At 49.5% G+C, this 24,579-nt stretch overlaps 2 protein-coding genes across 9 annotated transcripts in view; one reads left to right on the top strand and one right to left on the bottom strand.

Moving 5' to 3' along the window:
- FKBP15 (FKBP prolyl isomerase family member 15) overlaps positions 1-11,594 on the top strand; it is a 54,652-nt gene extending 43,058 nt beyond the window's left edge. For 3 of the 8 annotated variants that reach the window (XM_057313687.1, XM_057313688.1, XM_057313690.1), the window contains exons 20-27: positions 51-222; positions 2,218-2,354; positions 4,077-4,232; positions 4,861-5,013; positions 6,007-6,129; positions 6,708-6,815; positions 7,088-7,764; positions 8,605-11,594. In XM_057313687.1, coding sequence (XP_057169670.1) covers positions 51-222; positions 2,218-2,354; positions 4,077-4,232; positions 4,861-5,013; positions 6,007-6,129; positions 6,708-6,815; positions 7,088-7,764; positions 8,605-8,902 — 1,824 coding nt within the window. In that variant the 3' untranslated portion in view covers positions 8,903-11,594. The remainder of the gene's footprint in view (positions 1-50; positions 223-2,217; positions 2,355-4,076; positions 4,233-4,860; positions 5,014-6,006; positions 6,130-6,707; positions 6,816-7,087; positions 7,765-8,604) is intronic. The other 5 variants (XM_048223466.2, XM_026513779.4, XM_026513778.4 and 2 more) reach the window with 3 other exon arrangements.
- A 2,009-nt stretch (positions 11,595-13,603) lies between these two features.
- Positions 13,604-22,049, bottom strand: SLC31A2 (solute carrier family 31 member 2). The gene is made up of 4 exons (XM_026513782.4): positions 21,922-22,049; positions 18,380-18,446; positions 16,020-16,206; positions 13,604-15,009 (listed from the first exon to the last, which is right to left on the bottom strand). The coding sequence occupies exons 2-4, from the start codon at positions 18,444-18,446 to the stop codon at positions 14,841-14,843; spliced, it is 423 nt and encodes a 140-aa protein (XP_026369567.1). The 5' UTR covers positions 21,922-22,049; the 3' UTR covers positions 13,604-14,840.
- Positions 22,050-24,579: the final 2,530 nt, after the last annotated feature.

Below are 24,579 nucleotides of genomic sequence, written 5' to 3'. Positions count from 1 at the left end.
GACAAGAGACACCCATGTTTGAAGTGGCGTCGTACTTTGTTACTATTCAGGCCAAGGTGACAGAAGAGTTAGCAGCCGCCACCGCTCAAGTCTCTCGTCTGCAGCTGAAAGTGACTGGTCACCAAAAGAAAGAAACGGAGCTGCAGATGGAGCTGACCGAAAGCTTGAAGGAGACAGACCTCCTTAGGGGCCAGCTCGCCAAACTGCAGGCAGAGCTCTCAGGTACGTCCTTGGCAGAGGGGCGGGGACGTTCACCATTTAAACCTAAGGAATTAAACGGAAGGACACCTGGGTGGCTCAATCAGTAGAGCGTGGGACTCATGATCTCAGGGTTGTGAGTTCAAGCCCCATACTGAGGGGTAGAATTTACTTAATTAAAAAAAAAGAAGACTGGAGCGCCTGGGTGGCTCCGTCAGTTAAGCGTCAGCCTTCAGCTCAGGTCATGATCCTGGAGTCCTCGGATCAAGCCCCGCATTGGGCTGTCTGCTCAGCAGGGAGCCTGCTTTTCCCTCTGCCCCTCACTTCCCCCCGCCCCACCGCTAGTGCTCTCTCTCACACACTCTCTGTCTCTCTCCCAAATAAATAAACGAAAAAAAAAAAAAAAGAATTAAACTCTGTCCTTTCTTCAAATCCATTTGCCTTGATGCTCATGAAGTTTGTGAAGGACTGAGGCAGAAAGGAAAGTAGACCGGTATAAACCTGCACCATCGCTTGACATAAAGGGCAGCTAAAGAACCGACTGTTCATCTGCGTTTGATCAGTGACCACTTTCCCACCTTGGCGAGTGTTGTCCTCAGTGTCTTTGGTACTTGTGTTTGGCTCATAGGCCTGGAAGAGTTTAATGTGTTCTTCTAACTCGTGACTAAGTGGAAATTTAAGAAAGAAGTGCTTCCTGTAGCGCCTGTATCCTTCCTAGAGGGTGGATTCCAGTCCTTCAGCCTGGCAGTCGAGGTGCCTCCAGCTTGGCTTACTTCCTCTTATGTTGCTCAGTTCATCTTGGCTCTGGACATAGTAGCCAGCCTGCTGCAGCTTCAGCCCATCCTGGGGTTCTGGTCTTGCTTTTTATCCATGCTCTTCTCTGGACTTGGTGTGTCCACTGTCACCAATATTTGCCTCCAGTTCTCCAAAATCTCTTTCAGAACATTTGATGTCCTTTAGAATCCTTTACCTCTGAGTACATTGTTATGACCATTATCAGAGTTAGCCTCAAATCAGCACTATTTATATGTCTGTATTCCTTTCTAGAATGCAAGCCTCTGGAGGACAAGGATGGTGTTTTGCTCATCTTTGCAAAGTCCTTTCCTCCAAGTTAGCATTAGTTCAGTACCTGGCATGAAGGTGCTGCTGAAGACAGGGACTCGAATAGAAGAGCTGTGAAGCCCAGCATGTTGATTCATGTACCCTGGTAGATAGAAACAAGTGTGAAAGACAGATGAGGCCAGGGGCAGGGTGTAGCTGGGCAGCAGCAGAATTGGGAAGAAGCAAAGTTCACTTGCCTGAAAAGAGAGCTAAAAACCCTGATGTCAGTCAGTAGAGTGATACCTTAAGGATAAACCCTTCCCTTTTAGAGCATCATCTGGGTGCACCTGAGGGACAGTCTTAGATTTGAATGTCGTACAGGTGTCGTCTTTTCTGCTTTTGTGGTACCCTGTGACAGTTACCCCAAAAGCGCCATAAGGGTCTCAGAAGTTTTCTATACAAACTTAATTTGGACGTGTTACATTTTTAAGAAATATTCTAAGTAGCTTTATTTGAGCTTTTTTTTTTTTTTTTTTTTTTTTGGTGTTTTAAAAGGAAGCTCTTGGTAGAATGTCCCAGCTACCAAGAAGGATGGAAGTATCTCATCAAGATGGTGAGACAGGGCCTGGACTAATGCTAAATAAAGATCTGTTCAGTGTGTTAGGCGGTGGCTGAAATGGGATCGTGGCAGTGATACATTTCGAAGGTGGTTTCAGATGACTTGGAATGTTTCTTTTTCATTTTGTGTGTGGAGAAGGGGACACACACATACAGACGGGAACATGGGTGGGTGGTGGAGTTGGTTCCTGACCTGCTCCACCTTTTGCTGGTCAGTGAGGTGGTGCTGAAGGGAGGGAGGGGAAGGCACGTACGTGGTCGAATCGGGAGGCCCCGGGGCGCAGCTCGGCAGGAGCGGCTGGATTGCCAGGTGCCTCTGCGGCTCTGGTTCTGCAGCCAGTCTCTCTGCTGTTGTCCCAGAGCTCCAGGAAACCTCGGAGCAAGTGCAGTCCAAATTCAAAAGTGAAAAGCAAAGCCGGAGACAACTGGAGCTCAAGGTCACGTCCCTGGAGGAGGAGCTGGCTGATCTTCGAGCTGAGAAGGAATCTCTGGAAAAGGTAAGTTCTGCACCCAAGGTTTCTCTGTTGGACCCAAGTGGCCAGGATTAGCTGTTGAATAAATGTTTTTACTTTCCTTTAAAAAATGACAGTAGTATGTACTCATTGTAACAAATACAAATAATGGATAAAAGTATGAAATAAAAAATAAAATTTTTTTCCTGTCTAATCTCAAGCATTAGAGATAACAACTATAATGTATGATTATCCATGCAGTTTGTTTTCTGTGTGTATAAAACGTGTACACACATATTTGTGCATACCTATATGTACGCTGATCATTTTTAAACTGTAATAGGATCACGTTTCATGTTTTTGTTTTTTTTTTTTAAGATCATAGACATTGTACTAATGAGAATGAGAACTTTCTGGGATGCCTGGCTGGCTCAGTCAGTAGAGCGTGTGACTCTTGATCTCGGGGTTGTGAGTTCAAGCCCCAAGTTGGGTGTAGAGATTGCTTAAAACTAAAATCTTAAAAAAAAAAAGAAAGAAAAGAAAACTTTGTTATTCCTTTTAACTACAGCATGGTAGTCTAGTCTGTTGTGAGGTTATACCATAACTTATTGAACTACCTACTGATGGGTGTTTATGTTTCTGTTTTTTCGTAATTTCAAGCACGTGCTATATAACTATTTTTTGCAAATTCACTTGAGCATTTCCATAAAATGAATTGCTTGAATTAGAATTGCTGGATCACTTTTTAATGTCCTTTGTCTTCTTTCCTATTGTGATATTAGTTTGATTTATAAGCATTACTGAGGGTATTAATCCTTTGTCACTCATAGATGTTACAAATATCACTTAGTATTTATAGTATCTTTTGTTGTGGTAAGTTTTTTAAAAAGATTTTATTTATTTATTTATTTGAGAGAGAAAGAGCATGAGAGGGGGCAGGGTCAGAGGGAGAAGCAGACTCCCTGCTGAACAGGGAGCCTGATGTGGGACTTGATTCTGGGACTCTAGGATCATGACCTGAGCTGAAGGCAGTCGCTTAACCAGCTGAGCCACCCAGGCGCCCTACTGTGTTAAAATTTTAAGGTCAGCCTAAACTAGCCCCATTGAACAAAGTGGGTCTTTCTCTCTGTTCTGGAACAGTTTAAATATGAAAAGAACAAACTATTTCTGAGATTTCTGTAAAACTCTCTAGTAAAGCTTTTGTGGCCTAGTACCTTTTTAGGGGATAAATCTTGGTCTACATTTTCAGTTTCTTCTATGACTTTATCAGGGTTTTTTTTAAACCTAATTCCTTCTGATTTTGGGGGGCTGTTTTCACTTTTTCATTGTGAGAGATACCACTACAGTGACCATCCTTGTACCACAGTCTTTGTGAACATGATTTATTGCTTAAGATAAATCATAATTTGTGGAATTTCTGGATGTATTTTGAAAATCCTTTCACGGGACTGCTGAATTGCCATCCAAAGAGAACACCCATTTATTTTCCTACTAGCAAGTATGAAAGTGTCCACTTCTCTGTACTCTTACCACTGTAAAGATGTTCCCCATCTCTTAATAGAATGGTAGATAAAGACCTTCTTGTTTTCCTTCTTCTTGTCACAATTTTTGTCACTCAGTAGCCAAGAATGCTAAATATAGATGAAAAATTAAACATCGAATTGTTTCCGGAAGGACCCAGGTCAAAAACTACCACCATTGTCACCATCTTCTGCGTTTATCCTCTGTAAAACAGCTAGAGCTGATGATGGTTCTCTTATTCCTAAGAACCTCTCTGAAAGGAAAAAGAAGTCCGCTCAAGAGCGCTGTCAGGCTGAGGAGGAGATCGACGAAATCCGCAAGTCCTACCAGGAGGAATTGGACAAGCTTCGGCAGCTCTTGAAAAAGGCTCGGGTGTCCACAGACCAAGCAGCTGCAGAGCAGGTAACGGGAAACTGAAGCACTTTGGAAACGTGCCTTTAGGCACATTATTGTCCTTGAAAAAAGGGATTCCAATTGTCATAAGGCCAGAGTCTTCAACCAGCAGACACCATCCTTCAGGCCCATTACCATCCTTGAAGAGAAGGGATTTATTTAGGTAATCAGGCAGGGAAACCGGGGATGGTGACAGGACACACCTGGATCTCTAGTTCATTTGAAGAGACCTTTTTCCTCGTAAGTTCATGAATTCATATTTGTGTGTCTGACTGTTGCGTGAATTGGTGCTCTCAGTTTAGTCTTCTTTGGGGACTTTGACAAAACTGTTTCGCCTGAACCCATAGAGTTTAAGGCCCAGACTCTGAGAAGATCACAGTATGGCCCTGTCTTCTAGCCGACCTGTCTAGACACTCACCCCTTTATCTGGTTGGAGTAGCTTTAGAATCCTGACCACCAATGACATCTGCGTACCTATATTAAAAAAGCACATTTACTTTCAAAGTAATCAAGGTCATTCAAATAGTTGTGTCCCTATTAAATCTGGGCTGTTAGCTTATTCTTTTTGCCTTAGGAAAGAGGGGCTTCCCTAGATGCGGCTGTGCCCCCTGCCCTCATATATGCCCTCTCTTGGCAGCTGTCTCTGGTGCAGGCTGAGCTGCAGACCCAGTGGGAAGCGAAGTGTGAAGAGCTGCTAGCCTCCGCCAAGGACGAGCACCAGCAGCAGTACCAGGAAGTGTGTGCGCAGAGAGATGCCAGCCGGCAGAAGCTGCTCCACCTTCAGGAAAAGGTAGGCGTTTCCCTGGGCCAGACAGCTTAGGCGGCCCAGTTAAGTTGAGGCCAACATGTTGGGTCGTGTAAATCCTTCTGAACCGAAAAGATGTTAATAGCTTGAAAACCAAACCATGTTTGTTCAGCTCTCCAGTTTATCAGTAATCTTTCATGCACTGATTTTGAGAAGACAGGTCCGTGACCTAGAAAAAGAAAAAGCAACACTAGTGTTCTAGAATGTGTTTAATTCCATTATTTGATCATTTATGAAGCAAATATTTATTGAGTGCCAGTGGTAGTCCAGATACTGTGGTAGGGAAAGGGCCTACAAAGAACTCTGCCCTCAAGCATCTCACAGTCAAGAAAGGGAGACGGAGAGAAACAAAGATAAGCATGAAGCAGCTGTGAGGCCCAGAAGAGGAAGTGCCTGAGGGAGCAGAGCTAAGAAGGACCAGTGTAACGTTGGTGAGGAGAAGTGAGATGCAGAAGATGGCAGAAGGCCCCGGGCAGAGGCACGGAGGTGGGGCGGGACCTGGGTATGGTGGGTCACTGGCATGAAAGTGACAGAGATGGAAGATGGTTCAGGGTCATGGTATGAAAACGCCCCTAGCTGGAGGTGGCTTCCTTTCCTTAGAGTATCTAGTTAAAAATCTTTGACTCAAAGATGATGAAGGCCATCTTGCAGGTGAATAGGCTGCTTCTAATGGCCAGATTTCATATGTGTGTGTCACTGGACTCATACCCTCCTTTTTCATCATGCTCTTGAACCTGATTAGGAACAAGGCAAGTGACCTCGGTGGGGAAGCGGAGGTGAAGTTGTGAGTTGAGACTGAGAGATGAGGAAAAAGAATGCCCTGAGTGGGTGGGCCTGGGGTGGGGGGTGTGTGGACACCAGCAGACCTACCTGAGGTTAACACTGGATGCTTAGGATAGTTCTCGTCCTCCCAGTGTCCCGACTTTCACCTGGCAGTCTGGGCTCCCGAGGCCACAGCCGCAGTCTGTTGTTTTGCAGTGTCTGGCCCTCCAGGCCCAAGTCACGGCCCTGACAGAGCAAAATGAACAGCACACCAAGGACCTGGAGACCAAGCCCCACATGTCTGGAGTTGCGGCTGCTGCCACTGACCCCTCAGAGAAGGTGAGCGGGTATTTCGAAGAAGCAACCCAGGTCATATCAAGGGACTGAATGTGCTTATCAGGCCTTCAGGAAGAATGTGGCCAATTTGTTGTGTTGGTAGCTTTTTTTCTGACTTTAGTGGTATACCATTTGTCTGACGTCAGTAAAGATTAACTCTTTGGAGCCTATCACTTTGGTGACAAACCCCAGAGGCCCCTGTCTTGAGGTTTTTGACCAATAAGGGAAGTGTCTCTAAATCGGCACAGTGAGGAATGTGCCCAGCATCGGCTAGTACCAATCCTCTTAGCCCACGGCAGCTCCCGCGGTGGCTGCAGTGCAAGGAGGCATCGGTAAACATGGGCCACAGCTTGCCTGTCCTTGATAACCCTTCCGCCAAATGCTGTTCCTTATTTAACATCGCCCTCTCCACAGAGACAGCCTTTGGCATCTCAGTTCGTGACCAGCTGTGGCGCGCGGTACAGGACCCAGAGGGCTTCCTTTCAGCCCTCCAAACCCCTCTCTGGCATTTACATGCATCGTTTAATCACTTGATTTGGGCAGCATAGATTTTGTTTTCATCTCCTCACATCTTCATGCAGGTCAAGAAGATCATGAACCAGGTGTTCCAGTCGTTGCGGGGAGAGTTCGAGCTGGAGGAATCCTACAGCGGCAGGGCCGTTCTGGGGACCATCATGAACACCATCAAGGTACGGCCAGCTGGTGGTTGTTTCACCGAAGTGGGAACCTTGTGGCTTAAGGGCCTTCTAAGGAATCATAAATCAAAAAGGTATTTAAGACCGTTGCTTAAGGATCAGGATAAGTGGAATGACTCTCATCTGGAGAGACGAAGGCAGCGTCCAGTGAGGAGGAAAGCAGGCGTTCTACCTGCATGAGCAGGTGTGCTGTCAGGGAGCGAAGAGTAGGAGCGTCTGCTGTTTTCCTGTCGATGAGCGTCTCCTCCTCCTTGGCTTTTGAACAGATGGTGACTCTTCAGCTGTTAAACCAGCACGAGCAAGACAAGGGACAGAGCAGCAATGAAGAGGAGGAGGAGGAGGAGGAAGAGCAGCCCCAGACACCTTCCCGGGAGCACTCGGTCTCAGCCAGTTCTCCAGCGCCCCTGAGTAGGGAGTCACAGGAGTCCCCTCTGGTGTCGTCAGAGCAGGCAGTCCAGGAGGCTGTCCCCCTGCCTCCCCAGGCCCTCCCTGCTCCCCAGGATGAGGTACAGGGAAGGGAAGGGGAGCCTGCAGAAGCAGAGGTGCTCTCAGAGAGAAAAGGTGATTCCCTCCCACCCGAACTGACTTGTATCCCCTCCCAGAGACCTCTGGGGCCCCCAACTTCAATTCCCCCACAGCCTCCGGGCCCTGTGCTTGTGGACTCCGAGTGTGAGGAGACACTTGCTGCCAGCCCACTGGAAAATGCCTGCGTTGGGGAGCCAGAAAGCTCCACGAGACTGTCCCTGACTTCACATTCCATGGAAGAGGACCCACTAGCCTTGGGGCCTGAAAGTCCAGGAGAGGAGCCTCAGCCTCCAGAGCTCAAGAAGGATGAGGATGTCGCTAACTCCACTGCTCCCTCTGAGGAGCGAGAAAACACAGAGTCAGGTTCACCAGCTGTCGGAGCAGCAAGTGGACCCAACCACTGTTCTCAGCGTGCCAGGTAGGTCTTCCTGAGCAGAGTTTCCAGGACAGGGCAGCTATATGTGGAGGCTGTCGCTGGCTTTCCCAGGACTGGTAACTCCTCTTCAGAGAAGGACTGTCATATTCACTTATTCATTCATTCATGTATTTATTCAATAGTAGCTACTAGGTAAGAGGCTCTGTGGTCAGCAGTGCAATAGGGTGGTAGGCAGATTTGGTTCTTAAGGAGCTTGCAGTCTAGTGGGGAAGACAGACAAATATTTATGTATTATAAAAGTATGCTTAAAAAAAGTTATTATAATAGAGAATAAAGGGGGAGTTATTCTTCTTTAAGATAGAGTGGTTAGGGAAGAATTCTGAGAAGGTCATGTTTAAACTGGGACCTAAAAGATGGAAAGGAGCCTTCGATGCCAAGATCGGGAGGAAGAGATTGCAGAAAGCAGGCACAGCACATGAAAAGGCCCTGTGGTAGGAGGAAACATGACTGTCAAGGAACTAGGGAAGGCACAGTAAGTAGGAGAATGGTGTTAATCTGAGATTGGAGAATGAAGTAGGGACAAGACATGTGAGATTTTGTGTTACTCTTAGAAGTTTGGATTTTAGGTACTGTGAAGAGCTATTAAAGGAATTTAAGCAAAAAATGACATGGCCTAATGTATTAGTTTTTAAAGGTCACTCTGGCTGCAGGTCATGGAGGGCGTCAAGAGTGCTAGGAGGCCAGCGTGGAGGCGGGAGGAATCCCTGGGCGATTACCACTGCCGTTGGATTCTTTCTCCAGAGTTGGTGGGCCCTGTGGCCTAGAGCAGGAACAGGAATAGCACCTTTTTCTATGACTTGATTTTCTTGATTTTTCCTTCAGAGTCTCAGGGGATGAAGAAGATGAACTATTTAAAGGGGCAACTCTGAAAGTTTCAAGGCCCAAAGCGCAGCCTGAGGAGGAAGATGAAGATGAGGTGGTAAGGAAATCCCAGGCACTGGCCAGTCCTCACACCACCACCCGGGGGCCCTTCCCCGCTGGCTCCGAGAAGAGGAGTGGAGTCTGTGGGTGGCCCGCGCCCTGGGCTCTGTGTGCAGCGCCCTGTGGGAGCAGGCGTGGGGCTGGGAGGGGGCAGCTCGGTAAGCACAGTGGGGATGGGCAGATACCACTTTATTCCTGAAAAAGGATCACAATCTCTGTCCATGCAGGAATGATTTCTACTTTCAGTGAAGGAAGTTGGGCTGCTTAGTCTTGCCTTAGAATGCTAAGGCCTCAGGTTCCCTCAGATCTGCTCAGAGATTATGTCTGTTTTACAATCGGAAGGGACTTTGAAGTTCTTGTCTTATATCATTATTCATAGACAGACTGAGGCTCATAAAGATAATTTACCTACAGCCACAGAGGGAGTTAGTGGCAGAGCTAGGACAGAAACCCCAGGCTCCTTCTAAGACCACCTGTTTCTGGGCCTTTCCGTGTCCTCAGCCTGCTTTCCAAGCTGCTAGCTTGTTTTGTCCTCATAACGTCCTGGGCAGAAAATGGGTTAAGTGCCGATAGCATGACCTCGCTCTACAGAGCTTCAGAGTGACGGCCGGAGGGCGACTTGCTCATGGAGCCTGGATCAGAGCCCCGATTCTTGCATCTGTTGTCCCCACGTGCGAAGTTAGGCTGTCACTGGGGCATTTGACTGCTCTGATGGGAATGTCACTAGAGCGAAATGTGGGTGGAGAACAGAGATCAGCTTCAAGCTCAGCCTGTCCCAAGGACAGAAATGTGAGGTGACTGGGGGCACATTTTTCTCCCCTCATGTGCCAGCCAGAGTAGGCTTTGCCTTTTGCCAAAACATTGGGGAAATGGCTGTGGCGGAGCGAGGAGCTGGCTTGTGTGTGCCAACGCCCTCGCCTCTTGCCTGCGCTCCTCTGGGGGAAGTGCGCCATTTCCTCCCGTCGGCCTTTCTTCCCAAGAATTAAATTTTCATTCAAGAATTCTGAATGTGAATTCTGCACTTAAAAATAAAAACAAGCAGTGAGTATCCCAAGTGGCTGCCCTAAATATAGTTGGAATGTTTAGTTAGCAGTATATTACTGGTATTAATATGAATACTAGCAAGTTAATTTCTATTTCTGGGATACTCTGAAAACTTCACAGACATTCTAATTTAATACTCTACTAATCCAGTGAGGATTTTGTCCCATTTTATAGAAAAGATGACAGGCTCAGCGAGACTGAGTAATATGCTCGAGGTATACTGCTAGTATATGCAGAGCCAGAACTTCAGCTGCAGTAAAACAGAAGCAGTGGGCCACCGTTTAATTCACTACTGTCAGAGTTTAAAGATCCTTTAGTCGATGCCCAGAGAGAGGTACAGGTCTGTTCCAGGGACCCCTGACCGCATCATGCTGCCTTCTGTTTGGCCGGCTCTGTGAAGACCAACCCTGGGCTAGAGTAGCTCAGAGCAGGGGATACTCCGCGTGTGCCTTTCTCCAGCGTCAATCCCTGCTACCCCTGTGGGACCTGTTCCCCGCCGATCCAGAAGAGAAAGGTCAGGAGCTCAAGTCATGAAAAGTGGGGGAGAGTTTCCTCCATGGCCTGTTAATCTCCCTTTTCCTACTACCTTGTGGAGGGAGCGAGGGAAGGGCCAGTGAGATCAAAGGTGTTGGGGGCTGTGGCCCTGTGCTCCTGGGCTTGCTTCATCTCTTGGATTCACCACTTGGTAATGTGGCCAAGCCTCTGAACTCCACTCCTCACATGGTGGGGTCACGTCCAGACCAGACAGGCCACCATAGGCCACAACGTTTCTTCAGATGGAGCTGTATTCTTTCCAACCTCCCTTCGTCTTGCATCTTCTCTCTCCCCCTTAGGCTGCTCTGCTTCTCTCTTTCTTCCTCCCACTCGCATCTCTCCTCCATCGACCCTTCTTTTCCCACACGAAATGTGTAAGTTACTGCATGAGAAGAAACCTGTCAAATCACTACATGTGTTGACAATACAAATAAATCACAAAATTAGCCAGTGTTGGTCGTCTTGTCTGTGTGTGGAAGATTGCCTCCCTTCTCTGCCTGCTTGTCTCAGCTTTATCTGGAAGCCCAGGTTTGCTGGCCACAGGCTTAGTCCTTTTGGTAAAACCCTAACCAACACCCTCCTTCCCAACCTGGAGCCAGGAACAGGTGTCGGTTCACATCACCTTACACAGGCGGGAAGGCCATCTGGTGGAGGGACAGGTGAGGACTGACTGCTCTTTCCTGTTTTGTCAGAGCATGAAGGGACGGCCGCCCCCAACACCCCTTTTTGGAGATGATGACGATGACGATGACATTGACTGGCTGGGATGAAGACCCGGGAAACTGGTGCAAAGGTTTCTCTACCGACCCTTCCCTAAGCATGATTTTGCACAGCCAGCCCTGTGTCTAGACAAGCCACAGGGTGAGGTGAAGGTGAGCATTCTGAGGACCGCAGTGCACATACCTGAGTTAGCCAACTTCTGAGCTCCCCGCCCGGCTGGTCCGAGAGGAGTGGGAGCCTGTCTTCACAATGTTGGGGTTCTGCCTCAGAGTCCCCTTGGGAGGAAGGGCTGGTGGGCTGCCTGCAGCCAGTCACCTACAAGAATCCTGCCCTCTTCCAAGCTTTTTATTCTCTTCACTAACTCAGACTGGTCTGCCTCCTGATGCTCAGTTGTGTACCAGCAACGGGAACTGTCGTCTCGGGGGAGGTCTGCCTGGAGGAACCTAGGGTGGACCGCGCTGTCTAAACCCGGGTTCAGTTGACAGCCTTGCCTGCAGTCCTGGGACATGTATCTTTTCTCTGCCTTAATTCTGATACAAGAGGTCAATGAATATTTGAAATTAACAAAACTAAAATAAATGTCTGCAATGAAACTCGCCTCAAGCTCTTGGGGAGAAATCGAATTCGGTTGTAAGGCTGGCTGTGCTCCTCTCTGGGAATCTCCGGGTAGGAGTTGGAACAGACTGGGGTTGGTTAACATGCATGAAACCACTGTGGCATACTCCCTTTGGCACCTAACCCTGGACCTCAGGCTTTCAAGAAAGGTCACTACTCTGCTGTCCCAGCTCATCCTAGGCACACGAAGGCTTAGGGCACCATGGTTATCTGAGAACTGGCTGTATCGTCCACTCATTCTGGCACACTTGGTCGTCTACCCTAGGAAGCCCTGCACAGAAGGTGGCAGGGTCCCTGCATTGCGTTGTCGTTCGTCATGGCACATGATAGATTCTTCACTTGGAGAGCAGCTTCCATTCCCTCTGGACTCGGGGCCAGGACGAGTACAGAGAAGAGTAGTAAGAAAATATCTGTGGTCATTGTACTTATTTCAGGATTTTCCAAAGACCATACAACCAATCTTCAAAAAGGAGAATAATTGTAATAAAAATATTCCCTGGTTTAAAGTGTTTCTAAGAGAGGAGCCTGAATTCCGATGGCCTGACCCCATCCTTTGTGAAAACAGATCCTTTGTGAGCCTGTGTGCCATAAGTGGGGCTGGGAGGCAGTAAGAACCACTGTTCACTAAACTTTGTTGTTGGGCACTTTACACAGACTGTCTCATCTCTAGCAGCTCGGCTTGCAGAAGATACCCCATTTTATAGAGACCAAGGCTTAGAGAGTTAAATTAACTTATCCAACGTTACGCAGCTAGGAAGTAGGAGAACGAGACTTCAGATCCTGGCCAGCCTATTCTGGAGCCTGGGCTCTTGTTCCCAATGGTGGCATCCATCACTGAGTTGGGGGGAGAGGGACAGTGGTGCTTGTCAAAATGCAGGCTCCTGGGCCTCAGCCCAGATCTCCTGAAACAGAATCTCTGCCCCGTTGTGGTAAAACACACAGCATGGGCTTTTCAGCCCCCACTGTCTGCATTCACAGCCTCGTGCCCCGGGGTGCTGTGTGGCCCAGGCCAGTTACCCCGTGAGCCTCAGGCTCATCTGTGCTAATGAGCAGACGGGCCTGGCTCCCTGGCACCGCAGCCTAGCCCAGCCACTCACGAGCTGGGTGGCTTTATTTAACTTCTCTCTGCTTCCACTCCCTCTTCTCTAAAACAAGGACGAAGAGTTTCTCCCTGGTTGTGAGGGTAAATGAGTTAATATTGTGAGGTGCTTACAATACTGCCTAGCACATAGCACTAGATAGGTGTCTGCTAAATTAAAAAAAAAAAATTCAGGTAGAGAAAGTGCCACCTTTTGTGACTTGGCCATGAAGAATGTTGAAGCACTTAATAGTCTAACCAGCTTCTCGAAAGCATAGATTTTTTAAAAAGCCCTCACACGCGTTACCATTGTATCAAACCGAAGAGGTGGCCGATCACCCACGAAAGCGCTCATGTCAGCAGTGCCCCAGGGGAAGGAGCGTTGGCTGGTCAGGACACATAACTGGATACGTTAGGCTCCATCAGCAAGACCACACTGGACCCTGCAAACCCTACCGCCTCCCTCGTGACATGGAGCAGCCTTCCAACTGGCTGCTGAGGCGGGGAGGAATACTGACAGTGTCACATATTTTCTGTTGCAGTTCTCACTGCAAATTCAAAGGTGGTTTTGCTGTATTTTTGCTGCTGCCCTCAGGGAGAGAAGGTGCTTTGCAGTCCACGTGGCAGCTAGTTGTTCTCACAGCAGGCAGCCCCCAGTCAGGGCTTGGTGTGTGAACGTGAGAATGACTCTCGGGGAGTCTAGGTTGTGGGGTGCCTGCCTGAGGGCACAGCGTTTCAGGGCTGGCTTCCCTGAGCACAGAGTTGTCTTCCTAGCAGATGGACAGACTCCGTCTTTGGACAGCCCTCCTGCTAGCACTACCAGCTGCATTCGCCCCCCTCAGCTCCTGCAGTGGCTACAAGGGTGGCGTGTGCTTGCTGTATCAGCAGAAACCCAAGAACAGTCACAGATTGTTTAAAAATAGTATTTATTAAAACGTCTATTTCTTTTTTAATTCCCAAAGCTTAAGACTCTTTCATCTAGCCCGTGAGGTACTTGAGCAGAGACTTTCCAGTATCCAGCCATGATGCTCTCTCCCTGGGTCTCTCGTTTGCTTCTCTGTCAAGTGAACTATCTGGAGAGTCCCATCTAACTCTACGTGTAATGCTTTGGTTTGACTGCTTACTGCCTCCTGAGTCAACACTCCCCGTGGCTTACCCAGTATTTCCAGTGAATGAACGGTGTTTTCCCACCAGGTGAGATGCGTGAGCAGTAAGTAAGAACTAGAGAAAATGAAGTACTGAATATTCAGTGCAGTTCTCTGTTCTGCATAAAAGGAGCAGGATAAAAGGGAGCACTGGGGTTCTGAAAAGCGCCCAAGCACTTCAAGCCATTAGACTGCCTTCCTCCCACAGGCAGTGCTGTCTGATGGGAGCAGCTCTCTATCCAGAGGATAGGTCAGGAGCCTGGAGAACAGTCTTGCTTCTCGGCCTTGAATCTGTTTGTTACGCCCCACAAGAAAGAGACAGTTCCCAGCAGACGCAGCCATCCATCAGGAACCCGAGGAAGTCATTTCGCTAAAAAATGTTGTATTCATGTGCAAAATTGCGAACCAGGGGTTCAGTGGGAAAAATGAAAAATCTTACTTTGTAACCGTGATCCACAGAACAGACCATCTTTATGTGTCTCAAAGGCAGAAATGTGAGGAAAAGGAGCCAGCTCGGTCTCCATCCCTCAAAGACAGAGGAGCTCAGGAAGTCCAGTGGAAGGTGCTCCTCTGTGTAAGGCACAAATCACGAGGGCAGAAGGGATGCAGCTTCCATGCCCTTCGTCACCCAGAACCCATCTCCCTGGCTTGAAGATCTTTGGAAATTCTTAATCTTGAGTCACAGAGATAAGTTATCATGGGCTCAGCAACCCTGTCTGCAGGTTCTGGTCTCTCCAGTCTCCCTTGGGTCACAGCAGCCTCACTAAGACACAAAACACCCCTGCCCAGGCCCCGTGCAGGCTGGCTGAGGACAGAGGTAGCTGCAGGGGCCTCCGAACTCCGGGCAGCAAAGCGCTGGCTTCAGCAGAACGTCTCCAGGAGCTGGGAGCGAGGTGAGGAACAGCCATCAGAAGAAACGAGACATGGGGCTGGAAGTTCAGTGTCTGCAAGAGGGGGCCCCAGCTCTCTCCAGCCCCCAGTGCCTGCCTAGCCCTCACCAGCTAAACCATGCTGAGAAGCGGGTAGGCTAGGTAGTAGCCCACAGCAGAGCCGATGATCACGCCGAAGAAGATCCACGTGTTGTACGACATGACAGCCAGCATCATGAAGTAGCCTATGACCACCTGAACAACATGGATTAGAGACTGGCCAAAGTGACAGAAAAACCACCTAGATGAAAAGGAGAGTCACGTTAATGTTGGTAATGAGCTGGTGTCAGGAATTAGGGCAGCTGAGTTATAGGACCAGCTTATTTATAATTCGTGTGTTTGACCCAGAAGAGATTTCTTTCTAAAGAGATACATGAGAAACCACGGACTGGGGACAGGGTCTTGTACAAGGAGCCTTGGGTAATCACGTCTCTACTACATTCAGCTCTGAGCTTCCTGGCATCCAAGGCAAAAAGTGAAAATGAAAAGACCTGCATTCTGTCATGTCTGATAAAGGATAATACAAAATCATCAGTAAGGCAGGTATGTTTTTCTTTCTGAATCTGCTGTGGGAGGCAGTATTACAATGGAAAAATCAACTCCCAGCTCGGCTCCTTACTAACTGTGGCTTAGCACAAATAACCTCTCTGGACTTAAATTTCCTCATCAGTAAAGGAGGAATAAGAGTACCTCCCTTGCAGGCTGGGTGTGAACAGCAGAGACGCCTGTGTGAGGAACAGGCAGGCTCAGGAGGCACGGCTGGAGCTGGAGAGAGGGCAGGCGTGAGGGCAGGCGGGGGACCCCACACGGCTGCCTTACCAGCCTGGGATGGGAGGGCGGGAAGCGGGAGCTCCCCCGCAAGATCGGTCCTCTGCTGACAGCAATCCTTACTATCTGTAGGGACAGCTGCAGATTCCATCCTGGGTTTGGATGCCTTAGTGACCTCAGAAAGGCTGCTGAGATTTGGAGGAGGACTGGGTGGACACCGCTGTTGCTGGACTGAGGCCTGCAGCAGAGTTCTGAAGATCCGGGCCTCCCGAGTGGCCGTTCGTAGAGCACTGGCCTGGGGTCAGGAGACCCGAGCTCTAGCTCACCTCACTGCTCACTCACTGTAAGCACTTTGGCGAGTCCTGGTCCTTCCCTGGGCCTCAGTTTGCTTTCTGTGAAGTGGGGATCATGCCCTCTGGGCCCAGCCTCTTTCTCAGGGTGAATGTGAGTATGCTGCCATTCGCCACACACTGTGCCTGTTACCTGAGGTGGGTTCTGCTGACCGGGGCTGAGTCTGAGCCCAGAGAATCCTGGTCTGTCTCCTCAGTGAGCTGGATGGTGGGGATGGACATGCTCACTGCAGCCTGGTAGAGCAGCTTAGCTTTGCCGACCTTGATGCTTTCATACAACACGGCCAGGAGCAGGACCACCAGCACCGAAAGGGCCATGCCTGTCAAACGAAGCTGAGTCGCAGAGACCTGGCCAGGCAAGCACTGATCCCCTTCTGGCAGCTTCCAGCTGGGGCTGGGGATAGGTGGCAGCAGAGCGCCTCCACCCGGTCCCTCTAAATCCATTCTCTCTCTCTTTCTCTCTCTCTCTCTCTCTCTCTCTCTCTCTCTCGCATCTCCCCACCCATGGCCCACCGGGCTCAGAACTTCGCTATCTCTTTCCCCCTCCAGCTCTTTCTTGGGAGGGATGGCCTATTGGGGTATGGCTTTGAGATCAGGAAGAGAAGCCAGGTCTGGAAAAGCCAGGGCCTAAGGGTGAAGAGGTCACACACCACTGCCTCCAGCGGCTCCCCCCCCCTTCCCTGCCCCGCCTCAGGCGGCACAAGTCTCTGTCATGACTTCTTGTTAACGGAAGAGCATGTACAGCAAGGTCCTGAGTAGAGTATGTATAAAGAAAAGTCTAGAAGGAGGGAGATACAGCAAAGGAGTCATAATTACCTCAGCAAACTAGGATATAAGAGATTTTTATTTTCTTCTCATCTAATTTTTCAAAGTTTCTACTGTGTGTATTGCTTTTATAATAGTGGAAAACACTACTAAGTTATTTTACAGAAAACATGCAGTGCTTACGAGAGCTGCTGTAAAATTAGCGGCTAATTGCTACTTCTGTTTTACAAGACGAGGAGCGATACTAAACAGTCCAGCTCTAGTTATTTTATTGGGCTCCCAGGAGGAAATATCTACAAAAGATGCAGGTGGTATTTTAAAATATAAAATTACATGTAATTACATGCGTGTGGTATGAATTCAACTGGGACCAAAGGGTATACAGTAGAAGGTAAGTCTTCTTCCCAGCCCAGTCCCTAAAACCCCAGTCCTCTCCCTGGAGCCTTTTCCTATCCAGCTGTCCGGGGATACCCGCTGTGGGCATCACCCGTGCGGTCTTCCGCATCTGACGTCCTCCAAGTACACCTCGTACAGAGGTTCCCCTCCGTTCATGCACATCTGCCTTATTTCTGTGGCTTCATAGTATCTGCGATACAGTCTGTTGTCCAAGGAGGGGCCACCTCACCCCACCCCACGTGCTCTTCCTACAGTGTCAGCACCCCTGCCATCAAGGGTGGGGTCCGTGTCCCCTCCCCTTTAGGCTGAGACCTTTGTGACTTCCTCACCCAAGCAAGGTGCAAGTGAGGCTCTGTAACTTCCAAGGCTGGGTCTTAATACTCCCATGCACTTCCACCTTGTTCTCTTGACACACTCACTCCTTGGAAGCCAGCTGCCCTGCCACAGGGAAGCCCAGGCCATAGGAGACGCCATACGTAGGTGTTCGGCCAGCACCCCCCACTCCCGCCTCCGCCCGGGAGGTCCTCACTGACAACCAGCAGCAACCAGGAGACACAGGCGTGACAGGCGTGAGGAAGCATTCAGGAGGACTCCAGTAGCCACTGTCTGACTACACCTGCATGAGAGGCTGTGAGTGGGGACCGCCTCGCTGAGCCCAGTCAACGCAGAAGCTCGAGAAGGAATACTACAATGACTGGGCTTATGGGGTCGGTAACCCACGGATGACCGTGATTTATTTCATCAGCACCTGCAGGGCTAGGCACTTGGGCCGTTTTCCGTCTACTTTTAAGACACAGTTACTTAAGTTGAAACAAAACTATGTCATGAGTCCGGGCCCAGCGTTGCCTTTTCAAGTCAAAGCAATACCATTCTCTTGCAAACTGGTGTTTCATTTGAGGTCCAGCTGGCAGCAGCTGTTCTGGGCTTCTGAGCTGATGCCGGACATGGCAGGAGGTAGGTGCTAGGAGGGTGCTAGGAGGCAACAAGAGGCCCCAATCTAGTTCTGGCTCTGATTCTTACTTGCTATGTGACCCTGGACGAGTCTCTTCCCCTCTTTGGGCTTCAGTTCCTTCTCGTGTCACAGAGGCAAAAGCTGTATCCTTGGCCTCTCTGGGCCTTTGTGACAGTCAGTGAGATAATGGAACCTTTGTGATGTGAAGAGCAGTGCTTGCAGATGGAATTATAAATGCAAAGTTCCTGCTCAGTGTTGACGTAAGAGGAGTCAGGCTCACTTGCATATCCACAGAGTCCAACACTAAAGGGAACCCAGGCTCTCCACTGCCTAGAGCTACAGGCTTTCCAAGCTACAAGCCTAGGCTTTCCAGTTCGTACCTGCAGGACTGTGGACACTCCAGAAATCAAACAGAAGCACCACCTCATCGGAGAAGATGAAATGCATCTGAAAGAGAAGGGAATTTGCATTAAAGGGGGCTTAAGGCAGTAAAAGTCATGGTCCCTAATGCTCTCCAGCAGCCTCCCCTAATGGCCCAGAGGAACAAGGGCACTGGTTTTAAGTGCTGGAAGGGCCATTAGTGGTCATCAGGACCAACTGAGGCCAGACACGGCAGGGACTTACTCAAGGTCCCACAGTGGGTCAGCAGCAGAGCTATAACTGAGCTGGCCCTACTCAAGGTGGACGTGAGGTATAGGGGGTACCACCCAGGTCAGTGTTCTCAGGTCATGCTGAGATGTCCCCTCTGTGCCCTCCAAACCCAATGGGGAAGCACCAGACTGAGAAGTGACTGCCTCTCTTTCCCTTGGGGCCCCAGTCATTTTGCTCTGGCTGTGTGTATCATGGAGGGGCCAGGGGCAGCTGTCTCCACTCATTCATTAAACATTTGCTGACCCCATTCTGTGCCCAGCATTCTGGACAAAGGTTAACGTCTCTGCCCTCAATGAGCTCCCAGCCTTATAGAAAGAACACAGGTGGACGCACTGACCGTGCCGCACCAATCTGAATGCCCTTCTCAGAGAGCGTCTTGGCCAGCCTGTGGCTCTTCATACATCACCTCATTTCACAACCGTCTTCTGTGTGACAGGGACAATCAGGCCCATCATATAGAAAGGAAGACTGGGGAAACTAGGCTCAGAAGGGTTAAGTCATTTTGCTGAAGGCCGCAAAGCTAGAAAGCTGGTAGAGCTGGGATTCAAAGCCGGGTCTAGCTGGGTGCCAAAGCGCTGTGCATTCCAGGATTCTATGCTGCCTCTCGCTCACCAAGAAAGGCGGACAAGAAGGAAGCCGGCTGGCGATCCTCAGTACCCACACCACGCTTAATGACTCCGTTTGGCAAGATTAAAGCCGGAGGGATTAATGGGAGTTCACCGTCTCAGAGAAAGAAGGTCCCCTCTCATCACCAGGTAAACAGAACCTCAGTCCGCAGCAGCGGCTTTGCTTCTCCCGCTGAGGAGATCCTGGAGGAGCGGGATCGGGTGATAGAAGCCTTTGCCTTTTAAGGCAGGTATTAGAATCCCCAAGTGTCAGAGCTAGAGTGTTCTTAGAAAGTTCTTTTTTTTTTTATTGTGACATAATTGACATGTAACTTAATATTAACCTCGAGTTACAACATGACTTGATATTCGTATATTGTGAAATGACCACCACTGTTAAGACTACTTAATACCCATCACCACACAAAGTTACAATTTTTTTTCTTGTGATGAGAACTTTTAAGACCTACTCTCTCAGTGACTCTCAAACATACAATAGGGCAGCACATCGCCGGGACGTTATTAGTTTTCTCCGAGGCTTTTAGTCCCCTGGCTTTCAGTTTTTTTCTTTCTTTTTTTTTTTTCTTGGCCAGGGATCACCAGCAAATAAATTCTTCCTTGTAACGCCACCATATAAAACCAGGGCTCTGAGTGAAGAGGGGAGAGCAGTCCGAACTCTGCTGAAACTCAGTGTGAAAAACATGGGTCTGGTCCAGCTTGGCCCCTCTCTACCCCCATATCATTTCCAGATGGGGAAAATGAGTCCCAACAGGGGAAGAGATTTGCCCAAGACCTCCTGAGAAGAAAATGGAAACCTACGCAGTTATTTAAAAATCATGTGGAAGAATTCTAAAATAGAAATAGCTTCTTATTCCCCCAATGTGAGAGGGGTACTTGAATGTAAAAGCTGAAACAGGACCCAAAAAAGTAGGAATCATTTTGAGTCCTACTATCCAGAGACGTCCCTTGTTAAGATTTCAAAATATAAGCATATTTGTTGATGTGGCAAAATGTTCACGAAAGACGGACAGGCGAAAACAAGTACAAATCATCCTGTGAAACTCCATCTACACGGGAGTTACGCTCATTCAGCTTCAGCAGAAGCCTCGAGCACCATCTCTGGTGGGGAAGGTGGCAGGTGTTGCACCATGCCCCTTCTCGGAGTTCACTCAATAAAGCAGTTGGCATGACTGGAATGGCCCCAACGGCTAGTTAATCAGAGAAGTTCCCTAACTGGCTTCCTTCTATCATCCTTGCGCCTGGGCCAGCTGTCTCAGGGGCCTCAAACAGCTTTTGCTGTAGACTTGAACACCCACAAAGCAATAAGAGTAATTCTGCTGACAAACATTGACGTTGGTTTTGCTGGGGGTGCAGATGCTGGAGATAGAGAGACGGATGAGACAAGGCTTTGGGCCTCAGGGAACTAACCATCTGTTAGGGGAGAGGGAAGGGAACAGATCATTACAACAGGGTGAACGCAGTCAGTGAGACGGAGGCACAGGGGAGGCCTCCTGGGGGTGCTTGGGAGGATGCCCCCTAGGAGACCCCTAACGCAGCTAGGAAGGCAGATGGCTAGGACATCTTCTGAAGCAGGAGGAGCAGGAGACAACCAGAGGAAAACGGACAGTCGAGTATGTTCCAAGCTGGAAGTGCCCAGACAGTAGTTCCACCTGACTGGGGAGTGAGGAGTCCAGGAAGGACAAAGGCTCACCTACCCTTGCCTTTTTGCTGGAGAAAGATTCAAATCAGCACACCCTGACTTGGGGCTGCATTTTTCAATAACAGGGCCCTGTGGTCAGATTTGTAAGAGGCAGGGCCCTACTTTTGTTTCCGCACTTACGCAGAATCTCAGCCTCCAGCCCGAATCTAATTTATCTGCGCCTTCTTCAGGGCCCCACCCTGGGTAGGGAGGGGCTGTGGTGAAGAAGAGAGCAATCAGGAACTTGTTTTCTTCTTTATGTTCCTTCGCATTTGGGGTTACTTCTACTTTGAGAAGAGCGCTGTCATTTATAAACCCAAGAGTACAGGGGGAGGTTAAGGTCCCTGTCCTGCACCCCCTGGCTCAGGAACTTTTCACAAGCTCTTCTCATCTATTTCCCCTTTTAGAGGTCTAGAAGGAGGTGGGGGTGACCGTTTGACTAAATGACCAGTATTGGCTTCCTGTATCTTAAATACTATGATATTCATGGGATAAAGAAAACTATGAATTCTTCAAAGACCAAAGAGTCTTGCAAGCTGTCATCCTCTCCACCCAGGTGAATTCTGCCTAAAAAACCAGTTTGTCTGAAACGCCGCTTCCTACCCAAATGTAGGGAGGATGGAAAGCAGCTGGGTCTGAGGTGTTCCCCGCCCCCCGAGATTCAGACCACCAGCTCGCCAGGACAGGGAGCCGGCCCTGGGGCGTGCGCTCGGTGCGTGAAGTGCACGATGGGGGCCTCCCGGAATCTCCCCCAAGTCACTGCGCCCAGGGCAGGGGACCCCCGGCAAGTCTGTCTTCACCCACCGCGCCCCCGCTGCTCGTCGGGCCGGACTTGACTCTCAGCAGGAGGCACGAATAAGGGAAAACCCCATAGCCAAGCCACCGCCGGCTCCGCCTCCCGCGTCCCCTCAACCGTGCTCCCGTCCGCCCTCTCCGCGTGGCCGCTGTCGGCCGTGCCGGCACTCACCTTCGAGGTGAGCGCGCCGGACTGGCGCCGGGACCGCTGCCGCTCGCTCGGGACTCCTCGCTCCGAGTCCGTCTCGCCGCCGCCGTCGCGGTCGCGATCCGGGCCGCGAGGTCACGTGGTCGGGGCGAGGCGGGCGCGCGGGCGCCTGGGAATTGTGGTCCCCGCGTGTGGCCTCACTCCCCGCGGCCTGGGGCGCACCCACCCCAACGGAGCCAGCTGCGCGCCAGCCCGAGGTGCGAGCGCAGCGAGGGCCGCCTCCTGCGCTCCGTTTGGCCCCTTATCTCGTTTTGTACTTGACTTGTCTTTGCAACTTGTCTTGCAACTATCACGACAAAGTTTATTGCTCTTCTAATAAGCCCAGCGAAACTTAACATGTTGAGTGAAAAATTGTCAGGTCCATTCTATGGACAAAATAGCAACACATTAGGAGTAAATTAAATTACGCCCCGGGGCTTGAGTGTAGCCATTCTTCTTCTATCTTTCCCAATTTGGTAAGCAACAACCAATACACAGTTTTAATTTTAACTTGTATTTCTTTGATTACTGGGGTGGTAAACTTTTTTCTTATTGGTATCTCTGTTAGTGTGTTGTCTGTCCATTTTACCCATCCAGTTTTGGTGGCTGGAGGGGGAGACTTTTCTGGTGGATGAGTGACCTTTAACAGTATTTCATTTTTAAATATACGTAGCAACCGTTTGCCAGTCCTCCTGTGGGAAAAGGGAAACCTCAGAGAAACTTTGCCAGAGACAGTAGTAGGGGGGGGGACTCGAGCCTGGAGTATGACCTCAGTTCAAATTCTGAGCCAGCCAAATATTGGCTATATGGTTCTTTTCTTTTCTTTTCCTGCCTTTTCTTTTCCTGTCTTTTCTTTTTAAGATTTTATTTCTTTGGGGCGCCTGGGTGGCACAGCGGTTAAGCGCCTGCCTTCGGCTCAGGGCGTGATCCCGGCGTTATGGGATCGAGCCCCACATCAGGCTCTTCAGTTATGAGCCTGCTTCTTCCTCTCCCGCTCCCCCTGCTTGTGTTCCCTCTCTCGCTGGCTGTCTCTATCTCTGTCAAATAAATAAATAAAATCTTTAAAAAAAAAAAGATTTTATTTATTTGACAGAGAGAGACAGCGAGAGAGGGAACACAAGTGAGGGGAGTGGGAGAGGGAGAAGCAGACTTCCTGCCAAGCAGGGAGCCCAATGCAGGGCTCTATCCCAGGACCCTGGGATCATGACCTGAGCCAAAGGCAGACGCTTAACGGCTGAGCCACCCAGGTGCCCCTGGTTTTATGTTTCTAAGCCTCAGTTTCCTGGTCAGTAAAATGAAAATAACAGAATCTATGTGATCGGGGTGTTGTGAGGCTTAAATGAAGACGCGTATATTAAATTCTCAGCACAGACCCTGGCAGTGGGAGCTTGCTCAATAAATAGTGGGCCTTGTCATCACCAGCACAAATGCTTCTGGACAGGAAGCTGATTGCAAAAGGTCAAGACGCTTGTTCAGGGTCACACAGCTTCTAACCGCCTCAATCTGAAGGATAGTGGAGGTTAGAGGGAAGTCAGAGATAGGAGCAGCCTCGGGGAAGAATATGGTACTGACACCATAAGGAGGTCTGGGAGCGAGGCCTGTGGCGAGGGAGGCACTAGCCCATGGAAGAAATAATGGGGAGATGGGCTTACAGATATTCTTGAAGCATCTGGGCCCCAAGAGCTTGGGAGGGATTTGGTGATTTAGGTGTAATCATCTGGGGAAGTAGGAGTAAGATTTGACCTTCACACAAGCAGGCTCTCATGCACTCCTTTACCCTCCACCTCCATCCCCCTGTAGAAGGATTGACAACACAGCTTTGTTCATTTGACTGTTTTTGTTGGCTTTGTCACAATCTGATGACCTTCACACTTAGTTCTAACTTCCTCATGTGTGTTATGCTTATCACACTTTGGCCCCGAAGTTCTGAAGTGCCACTTTTCTTTCTGAGCCACCAGAGACTCCCCTCCTCTGGCCCCCAGGCAGAGAATTTGGTGCCAACCACAGAATCCCAACTCATAAGATCACACCACAGTGGCCCAAGCCTCTGTCCATGGCAAGATTCTTTCCGGATTCTGTGCTTTGACAGTCCCTTCCTCCTGAGGATCAACAAAGAGCCCACCCTTGTCTTTCCAGCACACACGTAGAGCCCCCAGACAGAATCCTCAGTCAGGAAAGACAGTGCTGCCTTGGGTGTCACAGAGATCCACAAGGGGACCTTTAACTTAGGCGCTCAGCTCAGCCGTGGTCAGTTGGTGGAGGGGAAGTCTAACCAGTCATTTCTCCTTCTGACACTCAAAAGAGGAACTTGAAGTCTCATGAAAAAACTGCATGCACAAAATGTTATTCCTGCAGAACATCTGACCCTGATGTGCAGATAAGGCTGTGTGACCCCAAGAACGCCACCATCCCTCTCTGGGCCCCACCAAGGGGTGGGATGGATGATCGCTAACTGTCCCTTCACATGCCGATGATCTGCAGTTATAAATGAGCTTGAGGTTGGAACCCTCGCTTTGTGGCTAGGACTTTGTTGTTGGGGTTGTTCTCAAGTAGGCCCCACACCCAACATAGTTTCAAACTCACAACCCATGTTCTACCGCCTGAGCCAGCCAGGCACCCCTATGGCTAGGACTTCTGCTTGTT

Source organism: Ursus arctos, unplaced genomic scaffold, assembly GCF_023065955.2.
Source record: "Ursus arctos isolate Adak ecotype North America unplaced genomic scaffold, UrsArc2.0 scaffold_18, whole genome shotgun sequence".
Classification (NCBI taxonomy): domain Eukaryota; kingdom Metazoa; phylum Chordata; class Mammalia; order Carnivora; family Ursidae; genus Ursus; species Ursus arctos.
Note: the sequence above shows the minus strand (reverse complement) of the source record. Positions and strands in the feature narration are given on the sequence as shown.